This window comes from Strongylocentrotus purpuratus, unplaced genomic scaffold (assembly GCF_000002235.5).
Source record: "Strongylocentrotus purpuratus isolate Spur 01 unplaced genomic scaffold, Spur_5.0 spur5_scaffold_1, whole genome shotgun sequence".
Classification (NCBI taxonomy): Eukaryota; Metazoa; Echinodermata; class Echinoidea; order Camarodonta; family Strongylocentrotidae; genus Strongylocentrotus; species Strongylocentrotus purpuratus.
In genome coordinates this window covers 1,799,490-1,820,476 of record NW_022145594.1, presented here as the reverse complement: position 1 = coordinate 1,820,476, position 20,987 = coordinate 1,799,490, and the positions used below count along the sequence as shown (strand labels likewise).

The following is a 20,987-nucleotide window of genomic DNA, read 5'->3' as shown; positions in this document are numbered from 1 at the left end:
TGATGATGATGATGATAATGATTATGATGATAACGATTGTGATGATGATGGTGATGATGATGATGATGATGATAATGATGATATGTTTGTGATGATGATTGTGATGATGATGATGATTGTGATGATTGTGATGATGATTATGATGATGATAATGATTGTGATGATGATGATGATAATGATGATGATTATGAAAATGATAATGATTGTGATGATGAAGATGATTGTGATGATGATTGTGATGATGATGATGATTGTGATGATTGTGATGATGATTATGATGATGATGATGATGATGATGATTATGATAATGATTGTGATGATGATGATGATTGTAATGATGATGATGATGATAATGATGATGATTATGATAATGATTGTGATGATGATGATGATTGTGATGATGATGATAATGATGATGATAATGATGATGATGAAAATGATGACGATGATAATGATGATAATGATGACAATGATGATGATATTGATGGTAATAATACCAATCATAATGAAATAATAGTAATAACAATAATCCATTTCGGCTATGAAGTACGTAATCATTTTTTTCCTTTATCTATATTCATGAAATTACCTTGACAAATTGATTCATTATAAATATATATAGTTCATATTTTCTCAGAGCTGCACTGATTAATCTAAAGATTCATGGAGAAAATATATTACAACTGTATGCGCAACGGCGTACTAATAACAAGAAGAAGAGGAAGAAGAAGAAGAAGAAATAAAATAAAATGATTTTCTCATTTCCGGAATCTCAGCTCATGCCAAAAGTGATTATTGTTATTTTTAGAACTTAAGAGAAATTAACCTCAGCATCGGTGTGATATTATGTGATTGCAAAAAAAAAAAAAAAGCGGTAATAAGAGGCTTTAAATGTTGTATTCGTGCAGAATAGTTGTTCATAACACTTATTGGACAATAGTTCAATTAAGAGGACATGAATAAACAGCCATGTCCCGTGTCTGGCACTTAAATACTCCTTAATCCAATTAAATGAATTCCGGTGGATTTTTAGTACATCGGTGTTTATGATGAATGCATCATACTTCTTCATAATCATGTTAGTCATTTTACTCTTACTAGCGATGTTTCTACGGGGGCACATGTGGCACGTATACTAATTCCCCCCCCCCCTTCCCCTTGCCCCCAATTGAAAGGCTATAAAGGGGGAAGAAGGACATAAGAAACAAAGTAAGGAAATGAGGAAGGTGAGGAGAAGATAATATAAAATAATCCCCTGTTCCACCCCTTGTATTACTAACATGGCTCACGATTTTGCATTTTCCGTTGAAGTAGGACATGTGCCCCCTCCCTCCTTTAATACTAATGCTGCCTCAACTAACTCTTACTTTTCATTTATCATGAATCACTTCCTTTAATAGCTCATATATTAAAATCCGATTCGACTCTCGATTTGATATGGTTATATCGTGTTTCCGAAGTTGAAGACCATGTTTAAATTTAATACTCATTTCTGTGTATGATAAAATTAGGTGGTAAGTGATGTTGTTGCCTGTTTTAGGAAGAGCAGATATTTTAGGGAACCTCTTAATACAAACAGTTCATTATTTCCTCATTAATTGATATAAAATTGATCTGTTGTGTGGCCTTCATTTTCTCTTTTGTCTTTACATGCAACCTAAAGAGTGGAGTTAAGATAAAGCTTAAGAATAAAATATGATAACATATTTATTATGAGAGATAAGAGCATTTCCGCTCTGATATACCAGCATAAATTCTTCAAAAGGGAAATATTATATCCTGCACAATATGATACCCTACATGCCTCGCTTTAGTTTAATCACGTTCACCCCTGATCAGTTCCCTAGCATAACTGGGTCCTCCCCCCACCCTCCTCAATTTTTTTTTATAGGGGATCGTCCCCCCCCCCCCCGACAATTTGAAAAAGTGCAAAAAAAAGTGTATAGCAAATACTGACCACAGACTGCAACCAACTTTTAAGCTCTGGAGGGCCCAAGAGTGCAGTGTTTAAGAATGCAAAAAATCTTCTTGCTCAGGAGTTTCGCTCCCTCGCATAATATCCTTCAAAGTGTTCAGATAAAAATTGTAGAAAAGTGAAGTATGAAAAAGTATATTGCTTATTTTTATACTATAGTTTTGCTAAGGAATGTAATTTGTAATATAACAAAACTTCAAAAACCTGTGAGGGGGTAGTCACTTCCGTCATCTTCACCCCTCTCGTTCACTTTGCTCCCTCTGATGGGGCGGGGTGAGGGAGGGGGCAGCTGCCCCCTAATAAAATTGAAACTTTGTTTATTTCAAATTCGATACCAGTGATTTACAAATGTTGCTGAAATGGCATGGTTTTCCAGGAGCTTCCGGGAGCTCTGCCCCTGGACCCCACCAAGGGTCCTAAGGCGGCCCCTGGTTTCTCATCTGATCGTAATTTAATGCCTAAACCCCCTGAGCTTCATGGGGCTACGACCCTTGACCCCCGCCGGGGCTTTGTCCTTGGACCCCACGCCAATTTACGCTCACTTTGCTGTAACTGATCTTAAATACTGTAGCCCCCCCCACACACACACACACACACACTTTGAAAAACGTCCTACGGGGCTTGCATGTAACATGAAAGAGTGGGGGTGATGCGGAATTTTGTCTCCCCCCCCAAACATGTTTGATCATTACGCCACTGGTCCCTCATCCCTCGCATCCCCCCCCCCCCCCTCCCCACACCGGTCATGAAAGGAAATCGCCGCCCCTGCTTACAAACATACACATCCTTTCTTAGAATACAGGTAAAGCAAACAAGCAAACAAACAAACAAAAAGGGTTATTGAAATTCCTTCCTTCCCTTTGACAATTAGATAAACATTTAACAAAGTAGAGTATCAATAAAGGAATCTCCATTTCATGGGGAGTATCCCTATCATGGTCACTGTAAGGGCATATGGCAGTTGCTGACGAACAGACTTTGGTCATCCAAACAGGTCCCCATTTATCTTCTTGCAATGGACTGGCAAATGTAGATTAATGACTTGCCACAGAAGTTTAGTGCCGGGTCTGAGATCGAACCCACGCCCTTTAATTTGTTTTTCAAGTCAATTGCCACTCGACTATGACACCTCGACACATTTACACTTCTATACATGGCTTGTCATATATTCAGGTCTCCTTTGCTTTCCCATTCAACATCTGTACGCATAATTATGTAGGCCTACTTCCTATGGAAAAGTATTCGTTAAAACAGAGAATTTCACAGACTTACCGCCTTTACCGGAGAAAACACCTGCCAGAGTATGTAAACAAATTCCATTAATTATGCATACACCCACTGTATAAAATGTGTTATATACAAACAGATAAATCTATACAATTTTTTGCTTTGGGTATCAAGAGAAAACAGCCAGTATAGATGAATGTTGAATATCGATGGTAAAAAATGCAAACAGATTGTATTATATTAACAAGGTCAGTTGATTGCCTTTAGTTTCAAGAGAAAAATAGTATTGGGGGCCAGGCATGCATATATATTTTGTAATGTATTAACAGGGAATCGATAGTTGGCCGTCGTCTTTAGTTTCTAGAGAAAAATAGTATTGGGGGCCAGGCATGCATATATATTTTGTAATATATTAACAGGGAATCGATAGTTGGCCGTCGTCTTTAGTTTTTAGAGAAAAATAGTATTGGGGGCCAGGCATGCATATATATTTTGTAATATATTAACAGGGAATCGATAGTTGGCCGTCGTCTTTAGTTTCTAGAGAAAATACCCAGTAAAAACTAAAAAATTTAATACCGAGGTCCAAATATGAACTCTTTGTTAAATGGCATTACCCCCTTTCTTGCACTTAGTACTAGTATACTATATGAACATGACGGACAAAGAAGGAGGACAAAATATACAGTTCCTCATTCTACCCTCAAAAATTGCTGTGGTAGACAAAGGAACATCCCTTCACTGCTATTATGTAAAGATGTGTAGAACAGGTGTCACATGCATATTCAACTGTTCTACACATTTTTACAAAATAGCAGTGAAGGGATGTTCCTTTGTCTACCACAGCAATTGTTGAGGGTAGAATGAGGAACTGTATATTTTGTCCTCTTTCTTTGTCCGTCAATACTAAAATAGACCGGTTTACTAATATATGAAGATTTATGGATGTATATTTCCTGGTGACGAATTCATTCAGTCAGCATACATTATTTGTTGCTATGTTAGTGCTAGCCTTGGGCAGGCTTTCATGTTGCCAAGAACAACCTTTGAATAATAAGTATGCGTACAATTTGAATTTGTTAGTTTACATGTGTTTCTTTAGGGACAATCCACCCTTTGCAAAAAAGTTCATCTGTGTGAAAGAAAATAAATAAGGCATAATTCGGCCCCATAATAAGAGAGTTATGAATGTTTTAATTATGAGATCACTAAATCTATGCGATTCTCAAATTGGCGATTCTCAAATTGGCGATTCTCAAATTGGCAATTTGGTTACTGTGACGTATTTATTCGTTGACAACGCTCCGGTTTGTCGAATACAAAAATAGAATTAATATCTGCTTTTCTCCCAAGTGCCTTCTTCGTCTTGGGCACTACTAAAAAAGAACACGAGTCATTCATTTTGAAAAATTGACATTCTAGTATTTTTGTGTTTAAACAATTATTGCATACCTTTTTTGTCCAATTTCATGCGAACTTTCACCAGTCTGCTTTTTTTCCTGCTTGTTTTAAAGTAGTTGTCTATTAACTTAGGTTGGCTTTTCCTTTACCGGTGGTGTAATTGCTCAGCGTACTAGTAATCATACCAGGGACAGCGATTTGTTATCATGACCGGGGGGGGGGGGGACGAAATGCGAGGGACGACGGAGTAGTGGCATAATGAGCAAAAACGTTTGGGGTAAAAAAAAAATTAAAATATCGCATCACCACCATTCTTACATGTTATGCAGGCCCTGGGAACGTGATTCAAAGTGTGGGGGGGGGGGGCTAAAGTATTTCCGATCAGGTAGAGCAAAGCAAAGCAAAGCGGAGCCCCGAAAGCTCGGGGGTTTTAGGCATTTAATTACGGTCAGAAGAGCATAATTTGATACCTTATTTGTGACACTAGCATGCAGGTCACTTATTGGATTGGGGTCCAGGGGGCAGAGCCCCCTGTCGCTCGGGGGTTTTATGCATTAAATTACGATTAGATGAGCCGCCTAAGGGGCCGCCTTAGGTCTCATGGTGGGGTCCAGGGGGCAGATCCCCGAAAGTTCTGGGGAAAATCATGGCATTCAACGACATGACATTTGTAAATCACTTGTATCGAATTAGAAATAAACCAGGTTTGAATTTCATTTGGGGACAACTGCCCCCAATGCCCCCCACCCCCCCCCCCCCCATCCGTTCGGAAGTGCAAGGAAGCTTAGTGAATTAGAGGGGTGAAGGTGACGGAAGTGACTACCCCCACAGATTTGTGAAGTTGTGTTGTATTACAAAAATTACATTCCTTAGCAAAACTATAGTATAAAAACAAGCAATATACTTTTTTCACATCAATTTTCTCGGTATTTACTTGTACATTTTGAAGGATATTTTGTGAGGGAGCGTAGCTCCCGAGTGAGAAGATTTTTGCATTTTTTATTTGTCTAAACGCTGCACTCTTGGGCCCTCCAGTGCCTAAAAGTGTGTTGCAGTCTTTATTCAGTATTTGCTATACATTTTTGGGGAGCACTTTTTTCAACTTTTTAGGGGGGAGACGATCCCCCCTAAACAAAATGAGGCGGACGTGTTCCCCTCTCTTTAACCCCCCCCCCCCCGCCCCCGGGATCGCCGCCCCTGGATTATACAAGACCATCTCCGTAATGCATACATTTTTGTTAAGTGCCATGTTGCAAATTATTTCATCAACCTGTTAAGAATAATTGTATTTCAATAGTCAGATTTCAAATTGTTTACCTGCATATTAGTTGTTGCTAGATAGGACAAACGTTAGGGTTTGTTCTACCTAACAATTAACGAGTATAATATCATCCTCACATATTTATGATGCACGACTAATAAATCATAAAGCCCTCCATATGGTCAATTGACCTACATATGGTTATGATTTAAATGACGATAACAATAACAGCTCACGAAGAGGTGTATATTAAATAGACACAGCACTGTGTTATCAACCCTTCATCATCAGTAAAAACGTGCACAATAGAACATGCATAGCTTATGAAAATAGGTATGTCTTCTTATTTCCTTAATTTCGAACCCATTAAAACGCATCATTTGTATCAAAAATGCTGTAAGTATGCGTCACCAGGGAAAACAAGTATAAAGGGGTGTTTTTATAGTTTGGACGCGGTCCGCGCGGTGCCGCGCTAATAAGGGGTTTAAAAACATCAATTTTTAAATCCTGCTGTCCGCGTTTAGGGGTATTTTTCTAGACCTCGACTCCGAATTAAAACCTGGTCGGGAAGCGGATTGTTTATAACTTTCGGTTATGTCAGCTTGCTAATAGGGACTTTTAGATTTGCACGACGAGATCGTGGACTACTAGGTGTGACATCCTTTTAAGGCAATGTGACTTCCTTTTAAGGCACTGGTAGTGCCCGGCAGTGCCTTAAAAGTACGTCATATTGCCTTAAAAGGATGTCACGCGTTGCAGTCCACGTTCTCGTCGTGTAAATCTAAAAGTCCCTAATCTACAAACACATGAAGAAGCCCCTATATTTCGCGTACCAGCATGTGTTTGTAGATGAGGGCTTGCTTGTTTACGACCGAACTTATGATAGCTGAATATTAAACCCATTTGGAGGTGTACAGGTTGATGTTATTGCTTCCGTATTGTAATACGTGTTTACATTGTGAATTTTACATCAAAAGCGCAATCTGATTTATTTTATATTGTCAACAAATTATATGGTAATCCCTATCGCAATTCAAAATGCTCAGACTTATTTAGGAGTATTGCTACATGACTGAGACCCCTGGGCATTTATGTATTGCTTTACTATTGTCATGCACTTATTGGACTTCATACCCCTTATAAATCTGATGTTTTCTTATCTTAAGAATAAAATGTGGACTGGTTGAATTAGGACCTTTGTTAAATATCTTTAGATGTAAGCTTTAATATGACACATTCTCATTTAAGATAAATCGGGAAAATCAACTTTGCACAAACTGAAACAAGTACACAACTTGGTAAGGATATGAATAATGAAGTTGTTAACTGTTATTTTGCCCGTACGTTAATTTGGATATACAAAATGGAAAACAAACAAAATATTTCAAAATTTAAATATTGGTAGAATTATCACATCTAGAGGTATTGAATCTTATAAACAGCAGAGTTGGTGAATGTTGTGAATGACTAGTCTTCAGGGCCTCTTTATTTTGTCTGTACGACAAGTTGCCTCACCCTTAACCTTCTAAGTTATTAACAAATCTCTTGGCTTCGTCTTAGGCATGGTTTGAATTCTTGCCAATTCAAGTAACATACGAATTGATGTTCTTATACAATCCACAGTTTAATTAAGACAGGAACACAAAACAGACTTACCCATTTGTACGAAAGAGATATTCCCAAATTATATTTCCAAACGGTTCTTATAGCAATCTCCAACACACACGACTATTTGTTTCAACTTGTCACGGCGCGCGACTCCTACGTAATGCCTTCAGTGTACCAGCAGCGAGTCACACAGTCTTAATCGTTTAAGAGGGACTTTCCGTTCCGATGATAGATAGGCCGAATGGGGTCGTTCACATCTGTCGTAATGGTAGTCCACACGTTATAAGATAAACCGTCTCAAAACGGCATCGGTAAAATGTAACACCGTTGATATCTCTTCAATAGGGACTTTTAGATCTGCGTGGACTGATACGTGAGACGTCCATTAAAGGCAGTGCATTAAAAGGACGTCCATTGTAGCAATCCACGTTGTCATTGTGCAAATCTAAAAGTCCCTATTATGATATTGAGTACTCATGGTATGATTAGAAGTTTCGCGTTGAAAGATGCAATTTGGGTGAATGTCCGCAGATTCATATATAGATTAATTTCGTTTGTATACATAACTTCAAGGCTTTGGTTAGGGTGTTTATAACATATAATTTAGGCTTCTACCAACGTTAACAGCTAGGTGTTTGTCTTTTTCATGACCAAGGAAGTTTACGAAAAGACGGCTCATTATATGTGATGATGTTCCCAACACCTGTTTTTCGAAAGTAGACTAATATGTGACTATGTACTCGATAAGCCCAATAGGTTTATACATGTGTATCTAGATTCCATTATGCACCTGTTTTATATGGAAATGTTGTTTTATTTTGAGGAAAATAATCTCGATGTTCGGCTAGTATTTTTGGCTCCGCGAACAATCATGTATTACACGTTTGAATGTAAAGTGACACGACCGGAAATAAAATAAATGAACTGCGTTTCACATTACTTTATCTTAATACACACAAGTACACAGGCGATCGAGTACGTTTTAGGAACCTTGTAATGCGCCAAGTTCCTTTTTTGTTCTCATTCTAATGGTCTTTATTTTTGACGAGGTTGGTTCTATGCACTCCAGCAAAGCACAGCGAGTCAATGCTAATGCGTATTGACCTTTAGCATTGCACCACGTGTTAATAGGCAGCATTTGAATACATGAATAGTTAAAACACTCACAACACACAAATGAACACAATTATGCCGATGCAGCTGATCGAAAAGTTTGACAGTAGACTCACAATTTGAATGTTTAAATTATTCTTTCTATCATCGGAAAATTCAAAAAATTGTATTTTGCTGCCTATTTAGGTGTCATTAATTGTCACTAAAGTACTGATTGTGAGTGAAATCGGTTGAGTTTTGTACAGTGGTGTTTGAAATGTTGAAAATCAATAGCACAGCTTTTAATACACAGCCAGGATAGTAATGCAGCTATGTGTGGTTCTAGGGGTTAACTTCGCCTGGTGTAAACGTGCCTTTATGAGGGGGTGCTTGGAGAGGTTGTATTCATCGGATGCACAAGAGAGTACAGAGCAGGAAACTTGTGATTACGCGCAAGCGCATACGCTCCTTTCTTAGTTCTCACTTCATCATTCAGGCATTCATTAAAATTGTTCCTCACATTAACTTTTCATTTCCTCTTTATGTGTGTAGGTTTAAAATGCATTCACAAACAATGGTGCCATTTACAACGCAAGATACAGTGCGTTAACAAGCATTTGACCTGACAATGTTACGCTTCCGGTTACAATTCCTTTGTTTCTGGCCCACCTGTATCAGTAGTCCAGAATCTGCACAGTTCTTTATATTTCCCTACACACTTGATTAAAGCCGCCGAAGATGGCGCTATCAACGAATTGCTCACCAGTCCGGCCGGCGCGCGCATATTTTTTTTACACAACTGTTAAGCCATTTTCACGAAAAAGTCATTTCCTAGGCAAAATGCCTTATATATTATATCTTTGTATTTTATGTAATTGAATCAAATGTTGATTCTGTTGATAAAAGTTATGCAATTTTGTTATAGTGTTAGTGAACTGTTGACCCTTTGTGCTGCACGCGATTAAATATAATCTGTTCACTTGGCTTTCCATAGTCAGAAACAATGGCGCTCCTTTTGAGCGAACTATCCTATTTTCTCAAGCCACAAGTTTCGTAAAGTTTCTTAAAGTATGGTTATTATATCATGTTTAAACTGGTTCTTGAAGGTTTAGGATCGAGGTCTACTGCCTGATGATTTCGTGTAAGTTCAATGCTCTTATTTTTATCATAATCAATAGTCTGGACAGAATTCGATACGTTTTGTGTGCAAATGGTCATAAGCGTGATTGAGTAGTTCTGACAGCTACAGCATACACTGTACGGTACACTATGTCTACATAAATTACAGCATGTTTTGTATTCTGGGAAACATCGTCAGATATTTGGAAGTTTAGCTATTATAGTCAAAATTACCTTTGCTAGTTAAAGTTTGTGTTATAGTATTGAATGAATATTCTTATATTGTTGTGTCAGTCAATTAGAGGGCTTTTCTAACAGTTCCGGTTCTAATGATTGAAAGGATTATTTAATTTTGCTGAAACCTGAAGTTATGAGCACAGCTTTTCCATTATCTGTTTCTAGTGGTGATGCCTATATCTATTTGCAATCTATCAAATTATGTTTGCAGTTATAGGAGACAAGCGACAGAGATTCATGGGTTACAATCCGATTACGTCAGATAGATAGCTTGGAAGTGCACAAGTCTGTAAGTTCATTTTGTTGAATAGACATGTAAGGACAGGATATAAGTCTACATAATTTTAGACTGGGAAACTGCCTTTGTAAGAATGTTGTATGATATACAATGCTTTGTTCCTAAGTATGGCAAGCCGTTTGCAGACCTCTAAAATGGTCAGGTTTTGTATAGGTACAGTCATTACTAAATATTGTTGCAGTAATTCTCATTATAACTTGAGCATTATTCCATAAATCTTGAAACTGAGAATCTATTGTTTGTTGTGATTTTAAGGTGCATCTGGTAGAAACTTTGAACATAAAGGGATTCACCTATTAAAGTAAATGTACGTTAGTATTTTATGTACTTACCTGTTTGGATTATGATTGATTCATAAGTCTGAATCTGCCTAGTTGGACTGTTGAGAACATAGTTTGTTCTATTATGATCTTTTACATGTATAATTGATGCGATGTTATCATTCATTGTATTTTACAGTTTTACCACATTCAAGACGTTATGCCGAAGTAAGGCTTGAATAAAGACTAGAGTACAACCTTTCAACTCAATCGTCTTCAAGATTACTTTATTCCGTTGTGAGGTTAGCTACTGGATAGGAGTGTGTGTTAGAGCACCCCGAGGACAGCATAGTAAAAAGACTTAAACGACTTCAACCAGACTACGCAAGGACCCATCATGTCAACGACATCGGAACATCCGCTTCAAGAAAAGGACTCTAGCGAGACGCCTTCACCCTCTACCCAAAGTGCCAATTACGAGACCAAAAGCGTGGCTTCGCGACGGTCTCAATCTAGTAAACATTCTTCTGTTGTCTCAGAGGCACTGCGTGCCCGTGCCAACGCTGAGGCAAGTAAGGTAAGGTTAGAGTTCGCACGTAAAGAAGCCGAACTACAGAAACAAAGGGCTGCTCAGGATGCCGAGCTTTTTGTATTGGGAGCAGAAAGAGATGCTGCTATGGCCGAAGTACAAGTCTCGGTTTTTGAAGAAGGACTTGAAGACTTCGGGGAGTCTGTGAAGAGTGTGGATTTAGTTCTTCCACAAAAGGACTCTAGGGAACGTGTGGAAGAATTTTTGTTATCTTGTGATGCAATTAAGAATGTAGATGGTAATGTTCAAGCAAATATTAACAAAATCTCCCACAAGACACACCCTATTTCCTCCCAACATCCCGAAGAAATGGTAATGGATCAAGAAGGTGAAATGCAAACAGAATGTAATACATCCCCTAATGTTGTTCCTACTTGCTCCCCTCTGCCTCTTGAAATGGAAAATGGTCAAAAGGGATCAAAGGTTGTAGATAATGCCTCTAATGTAGTTCTTACTACTCCTTCACATGTAGAAACTGTAGTTGGAATTTCTGATTTAAGTAACATGTTGCTGAAGAAAGAATTGATAACTAGTGGCTTGAGAAAATTTAATGATCATGCATTTAGTTACAGGTCTTGGAAAGCCTCTCTCAAACAAGTAACCACAGAGCTTAAGTTGAAGCCCTTTCAAGAGATGGATTTGATAATTAGGTGGTTGGGCAAGGAGTCTTCCCAGTTGGTCTCAGCTATCTATGACATACATGTTGATAAGCCAAAGATTGGTCTTGATAGAATGTGGGAACTCTTAGACAGGAAGTATGGGTCCCCAGAGGCAATTGAACAGGATCTTCATCAAAGGATTGAAGACTTTCCCAAACTAACACAAAAGGACTATGAAAAGCTAGAGCAGTATGGTCATTTGCTCTTAGAGATTGAGTATGCCAAAGATAATGGAAATTTCCCAGGGTTGTTGCATTTGGACTCGGCAAGAGGGTTACATGGATTGGTCCAGAAGCTGCCACATAGCCTCCAAGAGAGATGGGTAATGGAGGGCTCTCGGTACAAGGAGAGGAACCATGTGACCTTCCCGCCTTTCAAGGTCTTCAGCGAGTTTGTCCGCTATCAGGCAAAGATTCGGAATGACCCTAGCTTCATAATGCCTCGTGACACAAAGCAACAGGATGTTACAAGAAGAATGGTCAGTGTCAGAGCTACGGATGTAAAGACTGTTAGTTCTACAGCATCAAAGGTCTTTTGCCCCATTCACAAGAAGAATCACTCAATCTTAGAGTGCAAGGCATTTCTTGCGAAAACAGTTCCTGACAAGAAGACTGTCCTCAAACAATACCAACTTTGTTATAGGTGCTGTTTTCCAGGACACGCAGCACGAGAGTGTAAAGCTGAGGTTAAATGCGACTCGTGTGGTAGCCAACGCCACCAAACAATTCTACACTATGAGTATCGCAATGACTCACCAAAGAGTTCGCAGAAAGCTGTAGACACCCCTCCATCCCAAATTACCAATGCATGCTCCAAAGTGCAGGGTACAAGATGCATCGGTAGCAGATCTTGTGCGAAGATTGTTCCTGTCTTCGTCAGGTCAAAGAGGGATCAGAAGGTTGTCAAGACGTACGCCATCATAGATGATCAAAGCAACAAGACCATAGCTACATCGCAACTTTTAGACAAGTTTGATATTGACTATGGTAGGGTAAGTTACACTCTACGCACTTGCAGTGGAGAAGTGTCAGCTCAAGGAAGGTATGCTGATGAATTTGTGGTAGAGGATCTAAATGGCACTGTCTGTTTGAGTTTGCCAACGGTCACTGAGTGTGCTTACATCCCTGATTTCAAAGATGATATTCCAACACCTGAGATAGTTCAAGCATATGATCATCTAAAAGGCATTGAGATTCCAGAGATTGATCATGAATGCACAGCAACTCTTTTGATAGGAAGGGACGTGATGGAAGCACACCATGTCCTAGATCAAAGGATTGGGCCTCCTAACTCGCCGTTCGCACAAAGGCTGAAGCTTGGCTGGGTTATCATTGGTGACGTATGCCTTCAAGGGATTCATCGGAGTGACAAGCACTCGAATAGGATTTCCCTGTTGCGTACTCGGGTGCTCTCTACAGGACGGCCTACATACCTGGAACCCTGTCCAAATGAGTTCCAAATGAAACACTTGTTTGACAATGAGGACGATACCATGAGTCTGGCTATAGAGGAGCAACGGTTTGTAGATCTTATGGTGGAAGAGGCAGGCCTAAAGAATGGAAAATGGACAGCTCCGTTGCCCTTCAAGCAGCCGAGAGATCGTCTGCCTAACAATCGTCAACAAGCTTTCAAAAGAGCGCAGATTCTCAAAGCGAGCATGGAAAAGAATCACCTCAAAAGAGAGCACATGACCACATTCATGGCAAAGGTCTTATCTGAAGGCCACGCGGAGGTGGCTCCCTCTCTGCAAGAAAACGAAGAGTGCTGGTACCTGCCAATGTTTGGGGTGTATCACCCAAGAAAGAAAGACAAAATCAGAGGCGTCTTTGATTCTTCGGCGGAGTTCATGGGACACTCTTTGAACAAGGTTCTGTTGAAAGGTCCAGACCTTACCAACGATTTGGTTGGGGTGTTGATGAGGTTTCGGCAAGGACCGGTTGCAGTCTGCGGGGACATTGAGTCGATGTTCTACTGTTTTTCAGTATCCGAAGAACACAGGAATTTTCTCAGATTCTTCTGGCACGAAGACAATGATTTTGCCAAACCCCTCACGGAGTATCGTATGCTGAAGCATGTGTTTGGCAACACTCCATCTCCAGCTGTAGCGAATTATGGTCTGAGGGACCTAACCAGTGACGCTGAACCAGACGTTAGGGACTTTGTTCACAACAATTTCTATGTGGATGATGGACTCGCTGCATGTGATGACAGCAACACAGCTGTTTCACTCATGGAACGAACACGAGCCAAGCTAAAGGAGAAAGCTGGTATTCGCCTGCACAAAATTGCATCCAACTCTCAAGTAGTACTCGATGCCTTTGAGCCAGAGGAGGTTCAGAAGGATATTAGGAACCTCACGCTGAGTGATGGGGCCCCTACACAAAGGAGTTTGGGTGTTCAGTGGAATTTGAAGGACGACACCTTCATTTTCCAAATCGAGTTAGCGGCAAGACCCTACACAAAACGAGGAGTTCTGTCTATGATCAATGGCGTGTTTGATCCTCTGGGTTTCCTTGCCCCGGTCATGGTACAAGCAAGAGTCCTGTTCAGAGAAATGACTACTCACCAGGTGGATTGGGATGACAAGCTCCCTGAAATGTACAAGTCCGTCTGGGAGTCTTGGACCTCTGGGCTATCTGAGCTGCAATCAGTGTCAGTTCCTCGCAACTACCCCATCTGCCTAGAGAATGGTGTCTTGAATGTCTATTGTGATGCATCCGAAGTCGCGGTTGCTGCCGTCGCATACTTGATAGATGTGGACCAAGAGAAACCCAGTGCGAGTTTTGTCTTTGGAAAGTCGAAGCTAGCTCCAAGATTAGGTCACACCATACCAAGACTGGAGCTCTGCGCTGCAGTCTTAGGAACAGAAATAGCCAGAATTGTGTGTAGAGAGTTGAATATTCAGGCTTCGACTGTGGTTTTTCACTCCGACAGTAGGATTGTTCTTGGGTATTTGAATAACACAGTCAGAAGATTCCATACCTATATAGCGAACCGGGTTCACAAGGTTCTTAGTTTCTCCCAACCCTCACAATGGAGGTATGTGCCTACATCCAATAACCCTGCTGACTTTGGTACCCGTCCGGTTTCAGCTCGGTCTCTGAAAGACTCTCCATGGCTTATTGGTCCGCAGAAGCCAGCTACTCAAGAAGTAGAGGATCCTGTATCGGAATTCCCACTGGTAGATCCCGACCGAGATGAAGAAATAAGACATGATGTGAAAATCCAGGTCACAAAAACCAATTTGGAGTTGCGAAGACTTGTTTCACGGTTTGAAAAGTTCTCAACATGGAACAGCCTAGTTAGAGCTTTCGGTCTACTTGTACACATTGCTTGTTCGTTCAGCTCTAGGAGCGGCAACGGTCGGTGCCATGGCTGGCACGTTTGTGGTGCTACAGACGTAGAGCTCGTACGTCGTGTCAAGACAATGATAGTGAAGGAAGTACAGGAGCAGTTCTTTCACGAAGAATATGAATGTCTCAGAGAGGGTGTGCCTCTACCCTCTAACTCCACTATCCGGGACTTATCACCCATCCTGAATCAAGACGGTTTGATATGCGTTGGTGGGCGCTTGAGGAAGTCCTCGCTTCCAGTGGTGATGAAGCATCCGGTGCTGATACCAGGAAAGAGTCACATTGCCAAACTTCTTGTACTACACTATCACAATAATGGGCATTCTGGCAGACAGTTGACAGAAGGTGCTTTGCGGGACGCGGGCTTTTGGATAACTGGGGGCAAGAGAGTTATATCGTCTGTTATCCATCGTTGTGTGAACTGCCGTAAACTCAGAGGTAAGACCGCGCTCCAACGCATGGCTGATCTTCCCCAGGAGCGTCTGAAGGCTGGACCTCCTTTTTCACAGGTTGGCGTAGACTGTTTCGGGCCTTGGGAAGTGGTCACCAGAAAGACCAGAGGAGGTGCTGCTCAAAGCAAGAGGTGGGGAATGATATTCTCCTGTCTCACTTCTAGGGCTATTCATATCGAAGTTCTTGAGGAAATGAGCACTTCGTCATGCATCAACGCACTTCGACGATTTATGGCTGTACGAGGCAAGGTTGAGACTTTTTGGTCCGATAGAGGATCAAACTTTGTGGGAGTGTTGAACGACAAGGTGTTTCATACTTATCTGGAGAGGAACGACACCGAATGGAAGCTAAATCCTCCCCATGCCCCTCACATGGGAGGAGTCTGGGAGAGAATGATTGGTTTGTTCAAGGGAATTCTTAATGGTATCTTACTCGAGGCAAAACAGAGGGACCTTACACACGAGACTTTGGCCACCTTCATGATGGAAGCTATGGCTATTGTCAATGCTCGACCTCTCGTCCCATTGAGCTCTGATCCAGAAGACACTTCCTTCCTCTCACCATCTATGCTTTTGACTCAGAAGCATGGGAGCATAGAAGAGGTACTTGTCGAAGATTGCACCCGTAACATGTACAAGGCTCAATGGAAAAGAGTGCAAATTCTAGCCGACCGGTTTTGGAAACAGTGGAGACTGCGCTACCTGCAAAGTCTTCAGCAGAGGCGCAAATGGATAAGCACGGAAAGGAATGTCAAGAAAGGTGACATAGTGTTGTTGAGAGACAAGGAGGTCAAAAGAAACCTTTGGCCTTTGGGCATCATTGAGAGTGTTAGTCCTGGAGATGATGGTTTGGTTCGTCAAGTGCAAGTTCGTCTGCCCTCGACTGGAAAAACCTTTTGCAGACCGATTCATGAGTTGATTTTGTTGGTCGAGGCGGAATAGATACCTGTTCTCACTCCAATCTTGGCATGCTTGGACTTAAGTTATTTGTGGAAAATCTTGTACAATTTTACAGTTTATGGGCGGTGATATTTTAGCAATTATTGCTCTGTCAGTTTTAACGTCTATTGGACGTTGGGGGGAGTGTGCTGCACGCGATTAAATATAATCTGTTCACTTGGCTTTCCATAGTCAGAAACAATGGCGCTCCTTTTGAGCGAACTATCCTATTTTCTCAAGCCACAAGTTTCGTAAAGTTTCTTAAAGTATGGTTATTATATCATGTTTAAACTGGTTCTTGAAGGTTTAGGATCGAGGTCTACTGCCTGATGATTTCGTGTAAGTTCAATGCTCTTATTTTTATCATAATCAATAGTCTGGACAGAATTCGATACGTTTTGTGTGCAAATGGTCATAAGCGTGATTGAGTAGTTCTGACAGCTACAGCATACACTGTACGGTACACTATGTCTACATAAATTACAGCATGTTTTGTATTCTGGGAAACATCGTCAGATATTTGGAAGTTTAGCTATTATAGTCAAAATTACCTTTGCTAGTTAAAGTTTGTGTTATAGTATTGAATGAATATTCTTATATTGTTGTGTCAGTCAATTAGAGGGCTTTTCTAACAGTTCCGGTTCTAATGATTGAAAGGATTATTTAATTTTGCTGAAACCTGAAGTTATGAGCACAGCTTTTCCATTATCTGTTTCTAGTGGTGATGCCTATATCTATTTGCAATCTATCAAATTATGTTTGCAGTTATAGGAGACAAGCGACAGAGATTCATGGGTTACAATCCGATTACGTCAGATAGATAGCTTGGAAGTGCACAAGTCTGTAAGTTCATTTTGTTGAATAGACATGTAAGGACAGGATATAAGTCTACATAATTTTAGACTGGGAAACTGCCTTTGTAAGAATGTTGTATGATATACAATGCTTTGTTCCTAAGTATGGCAAGCCGTTTGCAGACCTCTAAAATGGTCAGGTTTTGTATAGGTACAGTCATTACTAAATATTGTTGCAGTAATTCTCATTATAACTTGAGCATTATTCCATAAATCTTGAAACTGAGAATCTATTGTTTGTTGTGATTTTAAGGTGCATCTGGTAGAAACTTTGAACATAAAGGGATTCACCTATTAAAGTAAATGTACGTTAGTATTTTATGTACTTACCTGTTTGGATTATGATTGATTCATAAGTCTGAATCTGCCTAGTTGGACTGTTGAGAACATAGTTTGTTCTATTATGATCTTTTACATGTATAATTGATGCGATGTTATCATTCATTGTATTTTACAGTTTTACCACATTCAAGACGTTATGCCGAAGTAAGGCTTGAATAAAGACTAGAGTACAACCTTTCAACTCAATCGTCTTCAAGATTACTTTATTCCGTTGTGAGGTTAGCTACTGGATAGGAGTGTGTGTTAGAGCACCCCGAGGACAGCATAGGGTTAACATTTTTTAATCGGCCAGAAAATTTCTCAACGACTCAGCCAGCTATAGCCTATAATCTAGGCGGAGTGCCGAGATTGTTTCTTTGCTGCTAGACTAACCTTAAGCAGAACGTCTGATACGGCGAGACTACGAACCGTGAGTCGCGAAGCGGCTCACCGCCTATAATCACTGGTCTAGCTTTAGTCGTTGTTTTTTATATTATCGACCATGAATCCGTGGCAGTTTTTCGTACTTAGGGTTTTTTTTTTTTAAATTTTTGTGCTCCCGAAAATTTGAAAAACGCGCCGGCCAAAAATTCGCTCAGGGGGGGGGTAGTGAGCACATTTTTTTTTTTTTTGATCCTCAAAAAAAATTTCAATTTGCACCCCCCCCCCCCTTGAGCGCCAGGGGGGGGGGGGGGGGCCCAACCCCCCAAAAAGGTAAAAATGACGTGATTTTACATGATTTTTTTCTCAAGGGGGGGGGGGGGCCCGGGCCCCCCGGGCCCCCCCCCCCCCTGGATCCGCCACTGGATTATAGGCTAAGCCAGCTGCTGAATACGGGGGTGCGGTGGGGTAAGAGCACATTTTTTTTTTGTGTCCCAAAATTTAAAAATTTGGCCGATCGATATTATATTTCGTTGGGGGGGGGGGGGGGGGGTAAGGTCCACAAATTTTATTTTATTTTATTTTTTAAACAAAAATTGAAGGTGGGGGGGGGGATTCCTCTAAAACACACACATACAAAAGTTGAAAGGGGAGTGGTTCAATTTAGTATTTATGACAGTTTTTCATTTCGTTTTTGAAAATAACAATTGTTATATATATTTGCTTATTTATGATTCATTGTCAGAAACATACATAGATTGTTATCGAAATACTGTGTACTTACATGAATGCTGAAGAAAAGAAAAGAAAATCAAATACCTCCAAATCTTTCAAAATATGTTTTATTATCTCCTACGCTCTTTATATGCATTATAATAATATCATCACATCTCTTTTAATTGAAAAATATAACGTGTCTTAGAGAGCGAATCGGGAAGAGTAATCAGTACATGTATTTAGATTGTCGATTCTTTTGAAAGCTACAATTTAAAAAACAGTGCTGGGTTGCTCGTTCTGCTCTCGAAATCATTTTTGAGTGGCAATCAATGTTTTAGGAGTCATGGAATACTTCCTTGTGGAAGTGGATTTCCACTTTAACATAGTGAAATCCACTCTTATGGAGTGAAAACATTTCTCTACTTGTGAAACATTTTGAAGAATGAATTCGGTATTGGAATTGGATGGATTAGTTGTGACATATCACAATCATAACAAAAGTATATGATTAAATTCAGTAAATAACCTTTGTGACCTTTACCTACTTAACGACTGTGAGACTGTCTTCATATATGCTGATACATACTATCCCCAAGTTTGAGGTTGATATCTAATAAAGGTTCTTAAGATCACGATAACCAGGATGAAACCTGCAATTTCAGAAATTAATCAGAGGCTATGCAGTAGGCTTGCGGTTGCACCATGTGAGAGAGGGGAGGATTTGGGAGTCCTGATCTGAAAAGGACTGTCAGTTTTATTAGAGACTGTTGAAATTTCTCTTAAATTTATATATTGAAGCACTGGCAATCATATTAACTATAAGCATTGAAGCCAACGTCACAAAGTAAAAATATAATATAAGCATCATATGTTGGAACTTAGAAAACAACAAATATGTACACAGAGAGTTGATAAAACATACAAATTTGAAAACATAATGAATGAAGGCTCTATATATTATGAGTTATTACATTACATTAAATAAGTCTTTTGAATATCAAGTATTTACAGAAAACAAACCAATCATTACACCTTCCTTTGTGATTTCCTCACATGTGTAATGTAAGACATACATATTTTATCATTACTTTGTCAAAAGAGGCAAAGATCTGTTAAAGTGACCAATTCCCTTTCTGGTGTAACTATATACCTGCATAAATTTCCCTTTAATTACATATACTTTTAGTAGGCCTATACCAAAATGTTATCCTAAAGTTCCATATGCCATATACTAATCTGCTGTTAAAAGCAAAGATTTCTTGAGGTAGGCCTACTACTTTTTAACTGTGGTCAAAAGAGATTATCTAAACACACAAATATAAAAAAATCAGCACAATACAGAATAAATATCCATAAAAACTTTACCTCAAATAGATCAAACTGGACTAACTCTTGAGTGGTGTCTCTTAATATTAAAAAGGTGTCACACATATTTGGTAGCAGAGTTGAAATTTACTGCCTAATTTGCATAGTTTCAAGAACCTTTTGCACAAAATACGACCCCTTTTTGCATGAAAACATGACGAGGTACGCTTTATATATATCTTTCCATGGGCTAGTTGAATAAAAAATTTATAAAAACAACTCTTTTTTTTCACATACCGGTAGCTCAATACTTACACATTCATAAGTTTGTAAAAATCATGGAAATATGACAACATTTTTGTTGAAATGTCTAGCTCTTTCAAAAAACATAACCATTCCCACCCCCCCCCCCAAAAAAAAAATACAATATATTTTTTTCAAATTCCCTAAAATTATCCCTTTTTACACAAAGTGTCTAACTATCATCCATAAACAAAGCCACCCCTCCAACTATTATTAAAATCACCCACACCCCTGCTATCCCATCCACTTGGCTATCTTCTGTAAAGTACCATGTTTCATAGTTAAAGTACACAATAACAGTACAAACTCTTTTATCATTGAAAATAATGTGCAATAAACTGCAATATTGCCCTCTTGTGATAACAATTCGGTCAACTTTGTAACAAAATCCTCTAGTACTGTTGGAATAAAAGGTATAGTTTTGCACTGTTGAATACACGAGTCTCCTACATGTCATGTCAGGCATATAAATCTTCTGAATACATATTTATACTTATACAATGATAAGCTTACACTTCATAAAACATTTCTGAAATATAATTTATCTTCTCTTGATTCAGAGAGGCATTAGGTCATGTAACATCACCTATGTGACCCGGCACCACAAAACAACCAAAAAGTCACCAGAAAATACTT

General features: G+C 39.6%; 1 protein-coding gene across 1 annotated transcript; it reads left to right on the top strand.

Moving 5' to 3' along the window:
* Positions 1-10,875: 10,875 nt before the first annotated feature.
* LOC115918415 lies at positions 10,876-17,847 on the top strand. The gene is made up of 2 exons (XM_030977578.1): positions 10,876-16,809; positions 17,236-17,847. Exon 1 carries the CDS (start codon positions 10,876-10,878, stop codon positions 16,471-16,473), a length of 5,598 nt encoding a protein of 1,865 aa, XP_030833438.1. The 3' UTR covers positions 16,474-16,809; positions 17,236-17,847.
* Positions 17,848-20,987: the final 3,140 nt, after the last annotated feature.